Here is a 20,723-nt window from a genome sequence, read left to right as displayed (position 1 = left end):
CAACCCAAGGTATTGAACGTGGGGTATGTTTAGTCTTTTTTAGTAGCCACTTAGTCACAAACACTGGCCAAAGTTAGCGTTCATATTTGTTTTTGTGTGGAAAAAGCAAAAAACTAATATTTGGCCAGTGTTTGTGACTAAGTGGCTACTAAAAATGACTGGGCATACCCCATTTGCAATACCTTGGGTTGTTTACTTTTGCAAATGGTATGCCATCATGGGGGTAATTCTTATTCCTGGGCTACCATACGATCTCAAAGGCAACATAACTAATCTGGCAAATTTCAATGTAAAAAAAATGAAATGCAAGCCTTATATGTGACTCTCTAACTTTCCAAAACACCATAAAACCTGTACATGAGGGGTACTGTTATTCTCGGGAGACTTCACTAAACACAAATATTAGTGTTTTAAAACAGTAAAACATATTACAACAATAATATAGTCCATAAAAGTGCCGTTTGTTTGAAAAAAATGCAAAAAACGTCACTTTTACTTAAAATATCATTGTTTTAATAAAATTTACCAGTTTTAAACACTAATATTTGAGTTCAGCGAAGTCTCCCGAGTAAAACAGTACCCCCTATGTACAGGTTTTATGGTGTCTTGGAGAGTTACAGGGTCAAATATAGTGCTTGCGAATTAAATTTGCTGCACTTTCTCCGTGTTGTCAGGCATGTCAATCAAATTTTAATTAATCAAATGACATAATTATGTTAAAAAATGACTTAAATATATACGTAGAATTTTAATATATATGCATTTATAGGTATTTAAATTCTACGTGCATACTAATGTAATCTTTTATGTAATTATATGTATTTATCTCTATATATATATATATATATATATATATATATATTTATATTTGCGGTTATTTGCATTTTATATATAGATAGATATATATAGAATGTCATTCTAAGTGTATTTTGTTACCAATATATATATATTAATAGCAAATTACAGTTAGAATGAAATTACATATGCATATATAATTTATTTTAAATTTTGTTTCAATATTTTATTTATTTTATTATTTTATTTATTATTGTAATTAGACGTATTTATATATAATATATGTGTATATATCTATTATATATACATATTATATATATGTAACGTCATTCTAAGTGTATTTTAATATTAATATATATACTAATATTAATATTAAAATAGACTTTGTATGACATTACATATATATGTGTGTGTATGTATATATATATATATATATATATATATATATATATATATATATATATATATATATATATACACACATACTTTTAATTTAATTTTACAGATCCATAGCCAGCTATAGGGGGCCATGTGAGAGCGATCACATGGCCCCCGGGGGCCTCATTTGCCATGGGGGGGGGCTGCCTGGGCTGTCAGGCAGCCCCCCAGAAGAGGATCGCGGCGGAGGTAAGTAGCTGCGATCTTCTGGGGGCTTAAGCCGTTACATCGTTCTATGCCGCCGCAACGGCTTTAAAGCCCTTTAAAGCCGTGACGGCATAGAACGGCGTTAACGGGTTATAATAGCAGTCATTTGTGTTTAGATAACTATTTTTGGATATTGTCTTTTTGTATTTCCATCTTCTTTTCCATGTAGTTTAAATGTCATGTTAGTTTAACAATTAATCTCACTTGGCCCATTATCTGAAATAGCTTTTTAAGTTTATGGCTTTGATACAAAGTGCACTGTTAAGGTAGATGTCACAATTTGAGTTGTTAGGTCCAATCTGTTTGTATCTATCTGTGTCGGTGATTGCAATTTTCTACATTATATATGTATAGTATTATTTATTCATTGATCTGAAAGGTAACATTTACTTTAAAGGCACTGTCTCAGCACTTTAAACCACAACATGCCATTGTTGTGGTTATACTGCTAGTAGGCTGTGGACATCTCCCACCCCCGTACCTGTGACTTGGCCCCTGTTTGCTGCATTCATTGCTTGTGCTTAAAGGAACACTCTGGTTACCGTAATAACTTCAAACCGTTTAAATCGAGATGGTATTCAAAAAATGTCAGCGCTATATATGGTAGCCTATACAATGAGGCAACCTGTAACAATGTGCAGAAAAAAAATCGTCAACCAAAATTCTGTGAGTTCAATAGTGAATAGATAGAAACACTTAAAATCCCACAGTAGTCTAGATTTATGCACTAGAAATATATAAAAACTTGTTTAAGAGTCCATATAGTCTTATAAGGGAATCTTGAAGGGGTTAATCCTGTGTTGAGATGGGAGATACACTGTAGCTTTTACCTTTAAAAGATACAAAAGAAAACTTTCATAGTGTAAAACCGTTTTATTAAATCACAAGATACCCTTCCCCCCAAATAGGAACCCTTACTTGAACAAGTTGTGATAATTGTTTCCAATATATCACGAAAAACACTTTTGTAAAATCAGAGGCTGTGTAGCCGTTTACCGTCCGCTGCTACTCAGTGGTTTCAAACTTCCCGCCCGATCTCAGCGCTGATACGGTGGGTATTCTCCTGCAGCTTGGGAGCGTCAGTGTGTGGACGATGGTAAACCGGCTATGAGCATCAGACCTCTGCACCCGATATCACATCAACGCGTTTCGCCCCTTACACCGGGCTTTGTCCACACACTGACGCTCCCAAGCTGCAGGAGAATACCCACCGTATCAGCGCTGAGATCGGGCGGGAAGTTTGAAACCACTGAGTAGCAGCGGACGGTAAACGGCTACACAGCCTCTGATTTTACAAAAGTGTTTTTCGTGATATATTGGAAACAATTATCACAACTTGTTCAAGTAAGGGTTCCTATTTGGGGGGAAGGGTATCTTGTGATTTAATAAAACGGTTTTACACTATGAAAGTTTTCTTTTGTATCTTTTAAAGGTAAAAGCTACAGTGTATCTCCCATCTCAACACAGGATTAACCCCTTCAAGATTCCCTTATAAGACTATATGGACTCTTAAACAAGTTTTTATATATTTCTAGTGCATAAATCTAGACTACTGTGGGATTTTAAGTGTTTCTATCTATTCACTATTGAACTCACAGAATTTTGGTTGACGATTTTTTTTCTGCACATTGTTACAGGTTGCCTCATTGTATAGGCTACCATATATAGCGCTGAAATTTTTTGAATTCTATATACTAGGGCATGATCATTAAGGAGTTTTGCTTTATGTCTAGCTGCTAACGTTTATACCACTATTTTTATTATTTATTACTTTTATTACTTGTATCTTGTTTGTATTTACTTTTTAAAAGGTGCGCTCTCCTGTATTTTTTAAATCGAGATGGTGCCTATCTGCTCATTAATTCTCCACCTCATCTGACACTGTCATCATTAGTTTCTTATTGAGAAAATGCACAAGAGAGACTTAGAGCCCAGTGTTCCTTTAAGTTCCTCTTCTACATTCACAAGATCCATTTTGCCATTATTTGGACACCAGTCTAGGCTGAGCAATCAAAAACAAAAGGAAGTTAAAAAAACAATGCAATTTATTATCCAGAAGGGAATACGTAGTCATGTTTAAATATACAAAGTAACATCTAATATGTGGGATTTTTTGGGCCTCCGTGTGTATAGTGCAATTTATCTCTGGAAGATGTCCAACTTCAGTAATGGAGCAGTGTCTTTTATTGTATTGTAGAGTGTGGGATGTAAACACTGGTGAAGTTTTGAACACATTGATTCATCATAATGAGGCAGTGCTTCATCTGCGTTTCTGCAATGGTTTGATGGTAACCTGTTCAAAGGATCGGTCAATTGCTGTTTGGGATATGGCATCTCCTACTGACATCACTCTTCGTCGTGTCCTAGTTGGCCATCGTGCTGCTGTTAATGTAGTTGACTTTGATGACAAATACATTGTTTCAGCTTCTGGAGATAGGACCATCAAAGTAAGTCCAACTCTGGGGGATTTTTAATTTTTTTTTTTTTAACTTTGTGATGGTTATGATATGTGTTCATTGTAAAAAGCAAAATGTTATGTTTCCACTTGCAGTAAAATCAGCAATTGCTCTAATATATAGCTGAAAAAAACATATGAACATAGAGAAGAGACAAGGCCACTTGTCTTCTTATATTTTAGGTTTGGAGCACTAGTACTTGTGAATTTGTTCGCACATTAAATGGGCATAAACGTGGCATTGCTTGTCTCCAGTATCGAGATCGGTTAGTTGTCAGTGGCTCTTCAGATAACACAATACGGTAAGCAAATTATTTACTTTCATTTGCTGTTCCTGATGTTCGTTTTCTGAATAATGTTCTCACATGCATAAATCATTTAGTTTCTTAATTAGTTTTGTTAAAATTCAATGTTTGAGGAAAAACTTCAGGCTAAAAAAAAGCAGATGACAAAAACTTTTGAATCTACAAGCTTGGGCCCAAATATAAAAAAAACAATTATTTTTTAAATGTCCAGGCTTTTATTACAGTGGAATCTTGCTAAATGTATCACAAAGTTAATCTAGTTTTAGCTATAATTACACACAGTGATTTCCAGTGCATTTAAGGTTTTAAATTGCATTGCAACTTAAACACCATTGTAAAAAAAAATAAAAAAAAATTCACTAATTCAAAAGGCAGAAAACATGGATAGATTATGTAATTACAATCCTTATAGGGTTTTCCACTGAACTACATGTTGTAGGGAATTTATATCCTAACTGCAACTTGAGACTAAAATTAAAAAAGCCATTACTCCAGTTTATTTGGAGAATTTTTCAAATTGGCAATGTTGACCTAATTTGTTCAGTTCTTATCCTTCACTTTCCTCAATTTACTGCATTATTTTATTTAAGTGGAATGTCTGTTTATTTAAGGCTTATACTATTAAAAATATTTTATGATTAAGTGCCACTATTGATTTTATTATGCACAGACTATATTTGTATATCCTAAATTGCACATTGCATCATGCCATAATGAATGTTTTCGATACCAGACAATGAGGATCCATGTCCGCTTCTGGTGCATGGGCAAAAGGCTCTGGCAACAGTACACATAGGAGAATAGCAGCATCTCCAAGTGTAATTTGTGCATTTATTTTCAGTTTTAAAGATTTTTGATTTTCACTGTTATGTCATTTTTATTTTTACTCTTTAATTGTGGATCCTATGCAAACAGACTATGGGACATAGAATGTGGAGCATGTTTACGAGTATTAGAAGGTCATGAAGAGCTTGTTCGATGCATTAGATTTGATAACAAAAGGATTGTAAGCGGAGCATATGACGGGTATGTATTTTTACATTTGTTAAGCTCTTTGACTATGAGCGATGTTTCTGAATCAGCCAGCCTGAGCTCAGTGAGGACAAGGCTTTTTAGATTTAGATTGCTTCAGCTTTGTACTCATTATTTATTTTGTGATGCTCGTCGTTAAAAATAACTTCCTTAAATGTAATACTTTTATATTCAGAACTTTGGCTCTTGATTATATCTCGAAGTAAAGCCACTAAAATGGTGAATTGGCCAATATATATCCATACATATGGACAATGTATTCATCATAAGTGACACGTCGGTATAATCTAAAGTGACATAAACAATTTTTGTTTGTGCTCATGATACCACTTAATATATTTTGCTTATTTAATCATTCAGAGTAATATACTACTTGCTTGGTTTAAAATAATCAAAAACTGTTTATACACAACTGTTTCCTCTGAACATGTAAAATTAGATTAAATGGGCACTGCAGGTTTTATAGGCACATCATCTTATTTTAATTTATTATATTGCCTGGAGTCCATGCTGTCCCTACATTAAGTGTTAAACCATTTTCAAGTAAAAATGGGATCTCCTGGCATATGCTGGAGGTATGGCTGAGGCAGAGATTATGCTTCCGTTTGGCAATACCAATTTATACCAGCAATGGGTGCTGTGCTAGGCTGAAATTAGTTCGCTTACACTCTCAGCCATTCAAAGCCCACCTAGTTCTGTTTAGGCTGATGCTTCCTCTTTAGCTAAAGGGGATGGGCTGCTGGAGACTCTTGTTTACCGTTAAAACATTTTAAAACGCTTAAACACTGAATGGAAGGAATGAGCTTGGGGTACTCTAGACACTATAACCATTTTAAAGAGATAAAGTGCTTACAGTTACAAAATATATATATATATATATATATATATATATATATATATATATATATATATATATATATATATATATATATTCTCGACTATAAAGACTTTTATTTTACCTGAGCTGCCTTAGTGTTGTGTGTCTTTATAAATTGCAACGCAGTATGGAAAACCTAATTAACCCCTTAAGGACCAAACTTCTGGAATAAAAGGGAATCATGACATGTCACACATGATGTGTGTCCTTAAGGGGTTAAAGTGTGCAGCTTTTAAAACCTGGAATATTTTCCCCTTTTCAGTGACCACTAGTTAGGCTCATTCCAGATAATGATTTTAAAATATATTTATTATGCACAATATACCATATGTAGTAAATGCTTTCCTTCCATGTAAGCAGATCTTTTGATTTTTTGTGTATTGGTTGTATTTACTTGGTATACATATTTCCTTCCATGTTTTCTAATCTAATGTATGAATGTTCTTCATGTAGAAAAATCAAAGTGTGGGACCTGCAGGCTGCTTTGGATCCCCGTGCACCGGCAAGCACCTTGTGCTTGCGTACGTTGGTGGTAGGTACACATTCATTAATATGGCAATAATACATAAAGTATGAGTCACATTTTATAATATCTCGTCCTAAAGAAACTTTGGGCTGCTTCCATGTTTGTCACAATCATTTAGCGGCAAGTTGCCAATTATTACAATAGCTGCTCCTGCTATTGGCTATTACTATAACTGGCTCTTTTCAGGCTATAAAACTTAATGTTTAACACTTATTTAGCAAATGCAAAAAGCTTTATTTATCCAGTCGACATGTATTAAGAGTTGTTAAACACAAACTAGTACCAGGTTTCCATTCTAAGCAGTAAAGCTACCATCTGACTAAAAATAACTACTGCTTCATCTAGTTGTAAAAATAACAGGTCAAGTTAACAATTATAAAAGGTTAGAAACAAAGTTTAAATGGACACTATATTCACCAAAACAACTACTGGCGTCTATAGCCTGTTCCTACAGGCTTTTTTTTTTAAATGTAAAACAGCTTTTTTAAAAAAAGGCATGGTTTACATTGCTGCCTAGGGATATCTCTAGTGGCCGTTATTCACTTGGAGGCACTGAACTTTTCCCCACAAAGATGCATTGAGTCAATGCATCTCTACAAGGAGATACTAATTGGCGTAGCATGTTGTTTTGCTGCGCATGCGCAACAGCCTCCCAATGCTTTCCTATGGGGATAGCTTTGGATTGGCTGAGCTAAAGTTTGATCACAGTCACGGGGCGGAGCGTGGGAAGGCCAGCTTCACCCGGAAGCTGAGAAAGGTGAGTAAGCTCACCTTTTTAAGATGAGGTAAGCGAGCAGGAGCCTAAACTGCTATTTAGACCTGTAGTTTTTAGGAATTAAATAATGCATGTTTTTTATTGAAGAGTTAAACAGACAGGGACATTGTACCCAGACAACTTTATAGCGTGAAGTCCATTTTGCAAAATGATAAATGTTCAGATGAAGTTATATTGGCTATACCTCTTTGTATGTTTTAGCTGCAAACATCTACCTATTATTGGCAATGGCTACCTTTTTATTAACATACACAGAAATTAACCTCTTTCTATTTAATAAATTTTAATCTGTGGTTATTCTTTTTTTATAATATCAATAACTATATGTATATTTGTCTACCAGTTCAACATGATTACAGACTATACAGGTGCTTAATTAACAAATATCTTGTTAGAAAATGTGTTGACTAAGAATGTATTTGTAACGGTTTTAAATATTTGCAGGAACATTCTGGGCGCGTGTTTCGTCTTCAGTTTGATGAATTTCAGATCATTAGCAGTTCCCATGATGATACAATTTTGATCTGGGATTTTTTAAATGTTCAACCTAGTGCGCCTAATGAAACACGATCTCCGTCTAGAACATATACCTATATCTCCAGATAGCATGCACTTTTTTTGTCCTTACCAGGTAAGTAGAGAAAATAGAAAATCCTAGTTAATGCAAATTTTATAGAACAGTGTTTCTCAACCTTTTACAGAGAAGTACCCCTGCCTCAAAGTACCGTATTTATCGGCGTATAACACGCACCCCATTTTCAGAAGGAAATTCCAGGAAATTCCCCTCCCCCTCCCATAGTATCCCCCCCTCCCCCTCATCCCATAGTGTCCCCCCACCTTTCCATAGTATTCTCCACCCCCTCCCATTGTGTTCCCCCCCCTTTCCATAGTATTCTCCCCCCCCATAGTAATTCTCCCCCCCTTTCCATAGTATTCTCCACCCCCTCCCATAGTATTCTCCACCCCCTCCCATAGTATTCTCCACCCCCTCCCATAGTATTCTCCACCCCCTCCCATAGTATTCTCCACCCCCTCCCATAGTATTCTCCACCCCCTCCCATAGTATTCTCCACCCCCTCCCATAGTATTCTCCACCCCCTCCCATAGTATTCTCCACCCCCTCCCATAGTATTCTCCACCCCCTCCCATAGTGTCCCCTAGTGCACTTTCCCTCTTGTCCCATATTTACTTACCTGTCTTGAAGCGTGGGCCGGTGTTCAGCGTGCACCGCGGTACTGGAACTTCAATTTCAGGTTCCAGTTTCCGGCGGGACTGAAAGGAAGTGTGCACAAGTGTGCACACTTCCTTTCAGTCCCGCCGGAAACCGGAACCTGAAATTGAAGTTCCAGTACTGCGGTGCGCGCTGAACACCGGCCCGCGCTTCAAGACAGGTAAGTAAATATGGTATATCGGCGTATAACATGCACACATCATTTTCCCCCTATTTTCAGGGAGAAAAAGTGCGTGTTATACGCCGATAAATACGGTAATTTCTATTGATTTTAAGTTCCAAATGAAACATGTAGACACAGATATTTGTTATTTCTATATTGGAGTCTGAATAAAGAATATTTTAAAAATAAATATAAAATAATTTGAATATTGTGTATGTAAGGTGGAGTGTATGAACTGTCAATCTAAAGTATAAATATAACACAAAATATAAACATAATACACTCATAACCGTTACACACAGAGAGCACGGACACATACGCTTACTGATTTGACACATACTGAACGACACATACACATTTTTTTTCACACACACTCACAAATTATTTTGGGGACCCTTCTGTAGGAAATCCATAAGTCCTGGATTTTCACACATCAATGGATATGATATATAAAATGTTGCCATTGAAACATTAATGGCCAGTTAAGTCTGTTTGAAATTGTCTTTCCTTACCGACGTTTACCTCCCACCTTTAAAATAGGTGGAATGCATCCCATTAAAGGCAGCATAAGCAAGTATATGCATCTCCCTCATGTTCATTGCCTATTTCCTTACACATCGTCACTGGTTTCTCTGCATCTGCTCAAACCAACCTCTTTTTTTTTTTTTTTTTTTTCTCCTCTCGCATCTTCTACTTCTGTCTGTCTCCTGTTCACTCCTTTTATCCTTTATTTTCCCTCCAGTTTAGAGGCAGTGCACAGCAGGGATATCCACCATGTCTTTACTGAAAAATGTAGGCAGGCATATTTAAAATTTAAGTCCCTCCTAATACTCCTCCCCAGGCACCTGAGTTACACTACTCTATCAATTCCACCTACATCTGTGCTGGAAATGGCTAAGCTTGGGCAGACTAGATGGGCCGAATGGTTCTTATCTGCGTCATAAGCTTCATCTAACACCTGCTGGGACTCTGGCATGCACAGGTTGCGATACCGTCCACTGGGGGTCTTGGTGTGCTATGCACAAAATGATCTCCAATTATAGGTGCCAAATTAATTTTTTCCATGGCTATGGAGGCTATTAATTCCAAGTTTGCAGCTACCTGTTTGGGTGCTCTCACAAGCCCTCCAACACTTTGGCACTTTGATTTTACTTCTGTGGTCTCTTATTTTTTTTTTTTTTCTTTCAATTGGCATTTCTTAACATTTTTTTCTTTTTTTGAGAAAGGGAAATGTCTGTCAAAGCATTTTTCACCATCCCCTCTCCCCACATGCCATTTTCCCTCAGACTGTGACAGCTCAGTCTGAGGGAAAGGAGGAGGGAGGTGCTGGAGACCGAATTCAGGTTGCCAGGCTTTTGGAGGTAGTAGTGTGAGGCTCCCTTCTGAATCCCTAGCAATTTGTTGCCTTTATGCTTCGCCCCCCCCACACTCACGCGCCGGAAGGAAGAGGACAGACTTAGCCTCCCAGTGCTCAAGTCTCCCACAGCCTTCTGGGACAGGTAGTGAGTGAGCGTGTGTGTGTGCCTGATAGTGAGTGAGCTTGTGTGTGCGTGTGTGCCTGATAGTGAGTGAGCTTGTGTGTGCGTGTGTGCCTGATAGTGAGTGAGCTTGTGTGTGCGTGTGTGCCTGATAGTGAGTGAGCTTGTGTGTGCGTGTGTGCCTGATAGTGAGTGAGCTTGTGTGTGCGGGTGTGCCTGATAGTGAGTGAGCTTGTGTGTGCGTGTGTGCCTGATAGTGAGTGAGCTTGTGTGCGCGTGTGCCTGATAGTGAGTGAGCTTGTGCGCGTGTGCCTGATAGTGTGAGCTTGTGTGTATGTGTGCCTGAAAGTGAGTGAACTTGTGTGTGTGTGTGTGTGTGTGTGTGCCTGAAAGTGAGTGAACTTGTGTGTGTGTGTGTGCGTGTGTGCCTGAAAGTGAGTGAACTTGTGTGTGCCTGAAAGTGAGTGAACTTGTGTGTGCCTGAAAGTGAGTGAACTTGTGTGTGCCTGAAAGTGAGTGAACTTGTGTGTGTGTGTGTGTGTGTGTGAGAAAGTGAGTGAACTTGTGTGTGTGTGTGTGTGAGAAAGTGAGTGAACTTGTGTGTGTGTGTGTGTGTGAGAAAGTGAGTGAACTTGTGTGTGTGTGTGTGTGAGAAAGTGAGTGAACTTGTGTGTGTGTGTCTGAAAGTGAGCGAACTTGTGTGTGTGTGTGTGTGTGTGCCTGAAAGTGAGTGAACGTGTGTGTGCCTGAAAGTGAGTGAACGTGTGTGTGCCTGAAAGTGAGTGAACGTGTGTGTGTGCCTGAAAGTGAGTGAACGTGTGTGTGTGCCTGAAAGTGAGTGAACGTGTGTGTGTGCCTGAAAGTGAGTGAACGTGTGTGTGTGCCTGAAAGTGAGTGAACGTGTGTGTGTGCCTGAAAGTGAGTGAGCGTGTGTGTGTGCCTGATAGTGAGCGTGTGTGTGCCCCTGATAGTGAGCGTGTGTGTGCCCCTGATAGTGAGCGTGTGTGTGTGCCCCTGATAGTGAGCGTGTGTGTGTGTGCCCCTGATAGTGAGCGTGTGTGTGTGCCCCTGATAGTGAGCGTGTGTGTGTGTGCCCCTGATAGTGAGCGTGTGTGTGTGTGCCCCTGATAGTGAGCGTGTGTGTGTGTGCCCCTGATAGTGAGCGAGCTGTGTGTGTGCGTGCCTGCTTGTGTGTGTGTGTGTGCCCCTGCCTGATAGTGAGCTTGTGTGTGTTTTTGTGTGTGCCTGATGGGGAGTGAGCTTGTGTGTGCGCGCGCCTGATGTGGAGCTTGTGTGCGCGCCTGATGTGGAGCTTGTGTGCGCGCCTGATGGGGAGCTTGTGTGCGCGCCTGATGGGGAGCTTATGTGCGTGTGCCTGATGGGGAAAGAGCTTGTGTGTGCGCGCCTGATGGGGAGAGAGCTTGTGTGTGTGCGCGCCTGATGGGGAGAGAGCTTGTGTGTGTGCGCGCCTGATGGGGAGAGAGCTTGTGTGTGTGCGCGCCTGATGGGGAAGAGGGCTTGTGTGTGTGTGCGCGCGCGCCTGATGGGGAGAGGGCTTGTGTGTGCGCGCGCGCCTGATGGGGAGTGAGCTTGTGTGTTTGCGCGCCTGATGGGGAGTGAGCTTGTGTGTGTGCACCTGATGGGGAGTGAGCGTGTGTGTGTGTGCGCCTGATGGGGAAGAAGGCTTGTGTGTGTGTGTGCGCGCCTGATGGGGAGAGGGCTTGTGTGTGTGCGCGCGCGCCTGATGGGGAGTGAGCTTGTGTGTTTGCGCGCCTGATGGGGAGTGAGCTTGTGTGTTTGCGCGCCTGATGGGGAGTGAGCTTGTGTGTGTGCACCTGATGGGGAGTGAGCGTGTGTGTGTGTGTGCGCCTGATGGGGAGAGAGCTTGTGTGTGTGTGTGTGTGTCCGCTGGGGAGTGAGCTTGTGTGTGCGCGCGCCTGATGGGGAGTGAGCTTGTGTGTGTGTGTGTGTGCGCGCGCCTGATGGGGAGTGAGCTTGTGTGTGTGTGTGTGTGTGTGTGTGTGCGCCTGATGGGGAGTGAGCTTGTGTGTGTGCGCGCCTGATGGGGAGTGAGCTTGTGTGTGCGCGCGCCTGATGGGGAGTGAGCTTGTGTGTGTGCGTGCCTGATGGGGCGAGAGCTTGTGTGTGTGTGCGCCTGATGGGGCGAGAGCTTGTGTGTGTGTGCGCCTGATGGGGCGAGAGCTTGTGTGTGTGTGCGCCTGATGGGGCGAGAGCTTGTGTGTGTGTGCGCCTGATGGGGCGAGAGCTTGTGTGTGTGTGCGCCTGATGGGGCGTGAGCTTGTGTGTGCGCCTGATGGGGCGTGAGCTTGTGTGTGCGCCTGATGGGGCGTGAGCTTGTGTGTGCGCCTGATGGGGCGTGAGCTTGTGTGTGCGCCTGATGGGGCGTGAGCTTGTGTGTGCGCCTGATGGGGCGTGAGCTTGTGTGTGCGCCTGATGGGGCGTGAGCTTGTGTGTGCGCCTGATGGGGCGTGAGCTTGTGTGTGCGCCTGATGGGGCGTGAGCTTGTGTGTGCGCCTGATGGGGCGTGAGCTTGTGTGTGCGCCTGATGGGGCGTGAGCTTGTGTGTGCGCCTGATGGGGCGTGAGCTTGTGTGTGCGCCTGATGGGGCGTGAGCTTGTGTGTGCGCCTGATGGGGCGTGAGCTTGTGTGTGCGCCTGATGGGGCGTGAGCTTGTGTGTGCGCCTGATGGGGCGTGAGCTTGTGTGTGCGCCTGATGGGGCGTGAGCTTGTGTGTGCGCCTGATGGGGCGTGAGCTTGTGTGTGCGCCTGATGGGGCGTGAGCTTGTGTGTGCGCCTGATGGGGCGTGAGCTTGTGTGTGCGCCTGATGGGGCGTGAGCTTGTGTGTGCGCCTGATGGGGCGTGAGCTTGTGTGTGCGCCTGATGGGGCGTGAGCTTGTGTGTGCGCCTGATGGGGCGTGAGCTTGTGTGTGCGCCTGATGGGGCGTGAGCTTGTGTGTGCGCCTGATGGGGCGTGAGCTTGTGTGTGCGTGTGTGTGCGCCTGATGGGGAGAGAGCTTGTGTGTGTGCGCGCGCCTGATGGGGAGAGAGCTTGTGTGTGTGCGCGCGCCTGATGGGGAGAAAGCTTGTGTGTGTTTGTGCGTGTCTGCTGGGGAGTGAGCTTGTGTGTGTGTGCGCCTGATGTGGAAGAGAGCTTGTGTGTGTTCCTGATGGGGAGTGAGCTTTTGTGTGTGCGCCTGATGGGGTAGAGAGCTTTTGTGTGTGTGTGTGTGTTCCTGATGGGGTAGAGAGCTTGTGTGTGTGTGTTCCTGATGGGGAGTGAGCTTGTGTGTTTGTGCGTGTCTGCTGGGGAGTGAGCTTGTGTGTGCGCGCCTGATGGGGAGTGAGCTTGTGTGTGCGCGCCTGATGGGGAGTGAGCTTGTGTGTGCGCGCCTGATGGGGAGTGAGCTTGTGTGTGCGCGCCTGATGGGGAGAGAGCTTGTGTGTGTGCGCGTGCGCCTGATGGGGAGAGAGCTTGTGTGTGTGTGCGCCTGATGGGGAGAGAGCTTGTGTGTGTGTGCGCCTGATGGGGAGAGAGCTTGTGTGTGTGTGCGCGCCTGATGGGCAGAGAGCTTGTGTGCGTGCGCGCCTGATGGGGAGAGAGCTTGTGTGCGTGCGCGCCTGATGGGGAGAGAGCTTGTGTGCGTGCGCGCCTGATGGGGAGAAAGCTTGTGTGTGTGCGCGGCTGATTGGGAGAGAGCTTGTGTGTGTGTGTCCAAACATTGATGTCATTACAATTAAATTCATACGGACGCCCATGGCTGTGAGGTCTATATTTTTTTTTTAATCTGAAATGCCTCTTGTTTTAATGTTGTAACATCTTTGCTGATCGCCTTGTGTATCTAATTCAACACACATCTCATGAAACTTACTACTACTAATTTTCTGCTCTACAGATGTCCGTCTGGAATCATGGGTGCTAGTAGAAACTTCCACTAATAAGATACGCCTCACACCACCCACAATTGCATCACTTAGAACATAAGTGCGCAAATAAACTTTTCAGTATTACACAAGGAGGCATGTTAAATGGGGCCTCTTCTCCTTTGTCTATGGAGATGTCATCCAATGAGAATGTGGATCATTCTCCTGTAGGCGCCATATTGGACCATGAGTCCAGTGGCGCAAGGATGAGATTGCCAGGTTCTGGACAGGTAGAGACTATCTGCTTTTTGGCATCTTGCTTATGTGACCTATATCCAAAAGTGAGGTTCCGGTGAGAGTATGCTCTCAGAAGAAGATTGTGCTGCTGTTTTGACTTGTCACTGGTTCCTCACATCCCAGTGGTTTTGTTTTATTATTGCAAGTCCTTAACTCTTGATTTTTTTTTTTTTTTCTTCTTTGTTAGCTGCTGGGGCTTCATCCCCAGTGTCTAGTGGGAGCAGAGTCACTAGCGCTTTATTTCTTCCAGTAGTATCTAGCACAGCTCTAGATGGCTGTTCATGGGACCGGAGAGGGATATTGTCCTGGGACAAGAAAACCTTAGTTGGCCTTAGCTTCTTCAGGAAATTTCTTTGGTTGTTTTGAAATAAATGTAGAAATATTTTTTCCTTTTTAAATATGTGTGCGTGTACGCGTGTGTGTGTGTATGTATTTGTACGTGTGTACGTGTGTGTGTGTGTGTGTGTATATATATATATATATATATATATATGTATATAGAAGTGTATTTATTTATACATATTTTTAATTAAACAATGCTTTCTCTTTTCAGGATCTGGCTATCTTGAACTACTGGATAAGTGGCTACCACAAGAAGCTAATAATTGGAAATGGTTGTCAATACCATGTTGATGCAAAGCAGAAAGTTTAATTTTATATCGTTACATTTCCATATCGTTTAATCTAATTTCTGCCATACTTGGATCTTCAATTAATTTCTGCAAATTGAAAATATTCTGTATAGTCACTGCATCGAAATACCCAAAGCTTAAAATGTAAATTGTGCATAAGAACTGAACCTTTTTCTGGGAGAAAAGAGGCTAGAAAAGTTGTGACCTCACATGAAATGTTTTGCACTTTGTGACTTCAAGAGGGAAAAAAAAACATTTTCCAGTAATATTTGGGTGCCAAACACATATCCAAATTATGCCATGTGTTTTGATTATTTTTTTCTCACCTGTACGACCACAAAACACAGCAATGGTCTTTCATTTTTCTATTTTTTTTTTTTTTTTTTTTTTTTTTAGCATGTGTATGTTAAGATATTAAAACTGTATTTGACTGTGCTACTTTTGTATCCTTTCACTCTTGTACACAGACCTACTGTGTTAAATAATTGTTTGTGTTTTGTAGGTTTTTTTTAATGCTATTAAGCTGTGGTGTTTCATGGTCAGTGTAATAAATTAATCAATACATGTATAGTAATTACACATGCTACTAGACCTTTTGTACTACAGACGTAGTACAAGCAAATTTCTATTGCCAAGAACACAGATCTAATCTTAATTGAAAATGCCCTCTTGTGAAAAAATAAGAATCACAGTATTCCATTGTACTATACGTAAAACTGTTTTTAAACTTAATTTCCAAACCTTTTAGTATGTTTGTCTTGTTCATAATTTGTGCCAAAGTATATACAGTAGTTTTTGTTTAGGGTTTTTTTTTTGTAATATTCTTATTTATATGCAATGTATTGGATGAGGTTCCTCTGGAGTTTAAATGTATAATAAAATACAATCTAAATATATATACTTCAAAGACAAGTGTATTTAAAGGTAACACTTGTGATTCTTTTGCTTCTGCATCCCAGAAAGGCCTATAAATAATAATTTTGTTTTCGCATAAATTAATTTGAATGAAAACTTTAAGGATAAGTATTAGACCTCTTGATTTTATGCGAATCAATGTATTATACACAGAATTTCCTTCCAGGTTTACCCTTTAAACTCATAGTTTATGTACAGTAATAACTAGATTGTGTAGATGCGTGTGTGAATATAGCTACATATCCATACAGAAAAGGTCTATGTTGGAATAAAAAGTGTTCAGTAATATAATGCCATTTTGAAGATATTTTAGTAATTCACCCTGACTGCGATATTTATATCTGTATCATTGATGGCACACAACTAAGCTTTAATTTTTATTTGACACTAATTTTTAAATATGGTTAAAGAGTTTTTAAGTATACAACCAAGGTAACATCATACTCTTTTTATTTAAAAAAAAAAATAAATAAAAAATCAAGGACTAATCAGTGCACCGTACAGAAGTGCTTTTGTTTATTTATGCTGGTTGGTTAGGTCACTTATTTAAAAGTGCGCAGTTTGTTGAAGCTGTTAAAAAAATTAAATCACTAGTTTTATACCGAGCAGGGCCAGCTTGACCCATGATCCTTCAAAGTACCATTGGGCTGGTTTAATAACATCTGTATCCCAGTTCATACTTCATAAACCAAAAAACTGCAATGATTGGTACTTGGTAAATTGCTCTGATGTAATAATTTGTTTTGGATAACAGGTACACCTTGAGAGTGCATGCTAACAATGTACTTTTTAAGAGTGTTCATAAGTACAAAACATAGGATATTTCAGAACTATATATATGTGTGTGTATATATATATATATATATATGTATGTGTATATATATATATATATATATATATATATATATATCTGAGTGGCTAGTTATTCAGACCTACCTACATTAACAATATTTTTAAGCCCTCAAACGTGAAATATTACGTTTACTGTTTCAGTAAGGTTTTGCATAAATGATACAGGCAATCTGGCTCATTCTAGACTGACTACATCTCACAGCTGTTATAAATGTGTAGGTGGCAGAGTTCTCTTGAAGCAGTTACATCCCATCTCAACATCCATATACCCAAATTACTTGAGATATATGAATTATGGAAGGTGTACTGAACTATGCAAAAATCTATTTCAAATTCCTGCAGCCTTTTTTAATTAGCCATGCTTAGCAAGTATTCATTTTGGCCTGTAGCTATGATTGGATAAACACAGCGGGCATGGTACAGATATACTGTGCAGTTTAAAGGTTGATCCACTACTGTTTTGGGACATAATGTCCATTAATCCTGTCACTCATGTGTCTATTTTCCTTGTTCCTTTGTAAGTGCATAGCTTCTTGTTCGTATCTGACAGGTATGAAACATGGTGCAGAAGTCTGCTACTTTACCCATTTAATTATAAGACATTTCCTCTCACATTTATTGTCATTGAAATAACTTGGAGGTTCAATTATTGGCAAGGTTATGTCAGCCATTCAGTCTTCTGTGGAATTTTAGGGTGTTCTTAAAAACTAGTGAATACAAAATGCAGTCTTTGATGGTAAACCTAATAGACTGGCTGCTCAGTGTACATGCTATGTATATAATTTATTTGTAGGATATGAATGAAAAGGTCTTTAAATTGTCTCTTTACATGTCACATACATGTTCATCCACACTTTATGGTAGAAATTTTCAAATCCACAAAGCACACTAAGGAAGTATTAATACCCCCACCCCAACCATAGACACAACAGTTTTTTTGTTTGTTTTTTAGAGGGGGAGTTTGTGGTTTTATGATGTGTAATTAAAAATAAATGTTGCTTTAAAACAGTTCACATTGGTGACATGAAGAAAAACTTTGTAGATCGTTACGCAGTCCTTTTAAACAATGTCTTTGCAGTGTGCATTTGAATAACATTGAGGGTAGTTTGTACAAACAAATGCTTCTTTCTCTATACACAACTTAGCTTTAACACTTTCTGTAAAAGAAAAAAATACGAATCCGTAATTTTGATGTATATACTTAATGGAGTTCTTTAATGCATGTTTGAGTGACCATTTTATTTGAACAAGAACTCATGTAAATCTGTTGAATGTGACTGAATTGTGAGCTTTGGTACCCAAATACCCAAGTACCTTAATTCCTGACTGCATTCTGGACATACTCTGCTAACCATGAATGGGCAAATGTACATTATTTCATGATTCTAAGTTTAGCCTACAATCATGTTTGTTCGCTGTTGGAGCATCTGTATATGAATAGCTTACTGAATCTGTACATATATTGTTTATGATGAAGCTTTGTACTGTGGAACGTGCCTAATAAAATAAATAAATCACTACTTTAAGTAGGAAGTCATTCCCACTATTATCTGGAACTTGATTTTTGGAATATGTAAAACAAGAATTGAAACGTTTTGGAACATGAGTTCATTTTCCTAAGGTTTGGCGCAAAACTGTCTAATTGGCATAGATATTTAAGTATCTCTGTCGGCTTCTGGAGTCTTTGCAGAAGTTACAAAGATCTCCAACTGGGACATCGCCGCTGGCTGTCCTGTGGCCCAATGGTGCAAGGTATGGTGAGTTGTGCTTGAACTCATCCCTCACGATAATTTTTTAACCAGTCCCCTTCTGCTGGTGTACCGCTTCAGCTTCCAGAAGCCTATGTCTGCCCTGTACTCTCACACTCGATTGATAGAACACTGAAGTCTATGGAGGAGTTTGCAGGATCCTCTATAGACAGTCTTTTCATTAGTGACAGCTGTGGGCTTGACAAGGCTTTACTGGCTTTTTGACAAGCGATGGAGAAATACTAAAATAAAGTAGTCCCTGCTTTGTTTTAGTATTTCTTTTTACTGGGTAGAAATTTCAGTGAAATTACAACACAATCAATGTATTTCATATTTTGCTTTAATAAATACAGATCACAAGTTGGGTCTCAATAGGGTTATGTTTTTTCATTCTGTAAAATATATTTCCAAAACTTGTTTACACAATGTGCATTTTAGTATTCCAGTATTCAAGTAGCACTTATAAAATTGGAAGTGCTTCAAACTAGGTTTTTTTGGTTTTGCCTTTTGGATCAACAGCAAAAAAACAGAAGTGAGGAAGGCTGAACTTGATGGACACGTGTCTCTTTTCAGCCTTTGCAACTATGACATTCAAATGCTTTCAAAAACAGCCATAAAGCAATCCAGAGACTATTTTTATTTTGTATGATTTTTTTTTTTTGGTGTTTTTGCCTGCCCCATCTTGCCATCATAGAATCTCACACTTCAGTGAAGATATAATTATGATACAATTCCTGATTCCGACTCCTAAAAGAAGGAAGAGGTTTATGTAAGTATGTGCTAAAATGAAAGCAGATGGCTCACCCAGTTCATTTTTAATGGATGCTCTTTAGAACCCTTGGGTATTGATTTTCCATATATTTGTGTGTTGGTTATACACAGATAATTTGACCCTTCTTTTCAAATGTTTTTTTTTTTTTTTTAATAAAAATAGATTTTTTTTAGATTTTACAATAATATATTCAGTATTCTAAAATGAAAAAAGTAAAATAAATATTTGTTCACTTAATCAAATGTTTATTATACAATTACATCATTGCATCATTATCTTATTTGTATCAGCAATATATTCAACAGTACATAATGAATTCAAAAGACAGTTAAATATATAGATATCTGTAAAACAATAACTTCATCATACTATTATCTTATTCATCTATAATTAACTTTTTTGGCGGGGGAGGGAAGAAAAGAGTTTTGAATGAATCTATTTTAAAGAGAAAATAAAGGAAAGGTTGGGGAGGGGAATTGTATTAAAATCTTTTATAGTTATGTAATGATGTGCAAATATTTATTATAGCGTGTAGGAGGAAACATTTGACTATTCTAGGACTAATTTTCTTTCTGTATTACTTTGCGGACACATGCACTGAATTTAATGTATAGTGTCTTGATACAAGTAATGAACACATTTTCTGTTATTAGCAGGTAGGCATGTGCATGGGGAAAATTTTCGGTTTGGTTCGGGATTCCGAAATTCGCACCTTTTCTTGCCACCGCTTAGTAGATAACTAATTCTCACGGAATTTAGATTTTTTTTATTTTTACAGGTACTTAGTTAATGGTCCCCCCCCCCTCATTATTTTTAGGGTGAGTGGGGTAGGTAGGGGTAATTTTTTTTAGGGGGGGTGCCTAGGGGTTTGGGGACCCATAGTCACCTGGGGGAGGGGGGGTTATTTTTTTTATTTAGGGCCCCCACCCACTGCTCAGGGGTGGGGGCCAGGGGGGAGGACGTTAGGGCCCCCACCCACCATTCAGGGGTGGGGGCCAGGGGGAGGACATTAGGTCCCCCCTTAGTATTTAGGGCCCCCACCCACCGCTCAAGGGTGGGGGTCAGAGGGGAGGACATTAGGTCCCCCCATTTTACTTTAGGGCACCCACCCCACAGGCTGCTCACTGTTTAATAGACATGCCCCTACTCGCGTTATAGCGAGTAGGGGCATAATTTACTAATACTGAGTAATCTTTACTTAGTATTCGTAAATTTGGCTGAAAGACCAATCTAGGTCTTTTAGTAGAGAACTCCCTAATTCCCACGGTATTAGGGAGCTATCTACTTATTCATTCCTGCGATTACATTGACTGGCTAAGTAACTTACATTTTATATGAATGT

General features: G+C 39.9%; 1 protein-coding gene across 2 annotated transcripts in view; it reads left to right on the top strand.

The window, feature by feature from the left end:
- Positions 1–16,253, top strand: part of FBXW11 (F-box and WD repeat domain containing 11) — a 96,576-nt gene extending 80,323 nt beyond the window's left edge. For both annotated transcript variants that reach the window (XM_063447507.1, XM_063447508.1), the window contains 6 exons: positions 3,638–3,887; positions 4,079–4,197; positions 5,116–5,226; positions 6,563–6,641; positions 7,855–8,041; positions 15,016–16,253. In XM_063447507.1, the coding sequence (XP_063303577.1) occupies positions 3,638–3,887; positions 4,079–4,197; positions 5,116–5,226; positions 6,563–6,641; positions 7,855–8,016 (721 nt within the window). In that variant the 3' untranslated portion in view covers positions 8,017–8,041; positions 15,016–16,253. The remainder of the gene's footprint in view (positions 1–3,637; positions 3,888–4,078; positions 4,198–5,115; positions 5,227–6,562; positions 6,642–7,854; positions 8,042–15,015) is intronic.
- Positions 16,254–20,723: the final 4,470 nt, after the last annotated feature.

The sequence above is a fragment of the Pelobates fuscus genome, chromosome 3 (genome assembly GCF_036172605.1).
Source record: "Pelobates fuscus isolate aPelFus1 chromosome 3, aPelFus1.pri, whole genome shotgun sequence".
Classification (NCBI taxonomy): Eukaryota; Metazoa; Chordata; class Amphibia; order Anura; family Pelobatidae; genus Pelobates; species Pelobates fuscus.
The sequence above is the reverse complement of the archived record's forward strand: the minus strand, read 5'-3'. Positions and strand labels throughout refer to the sequence as shown.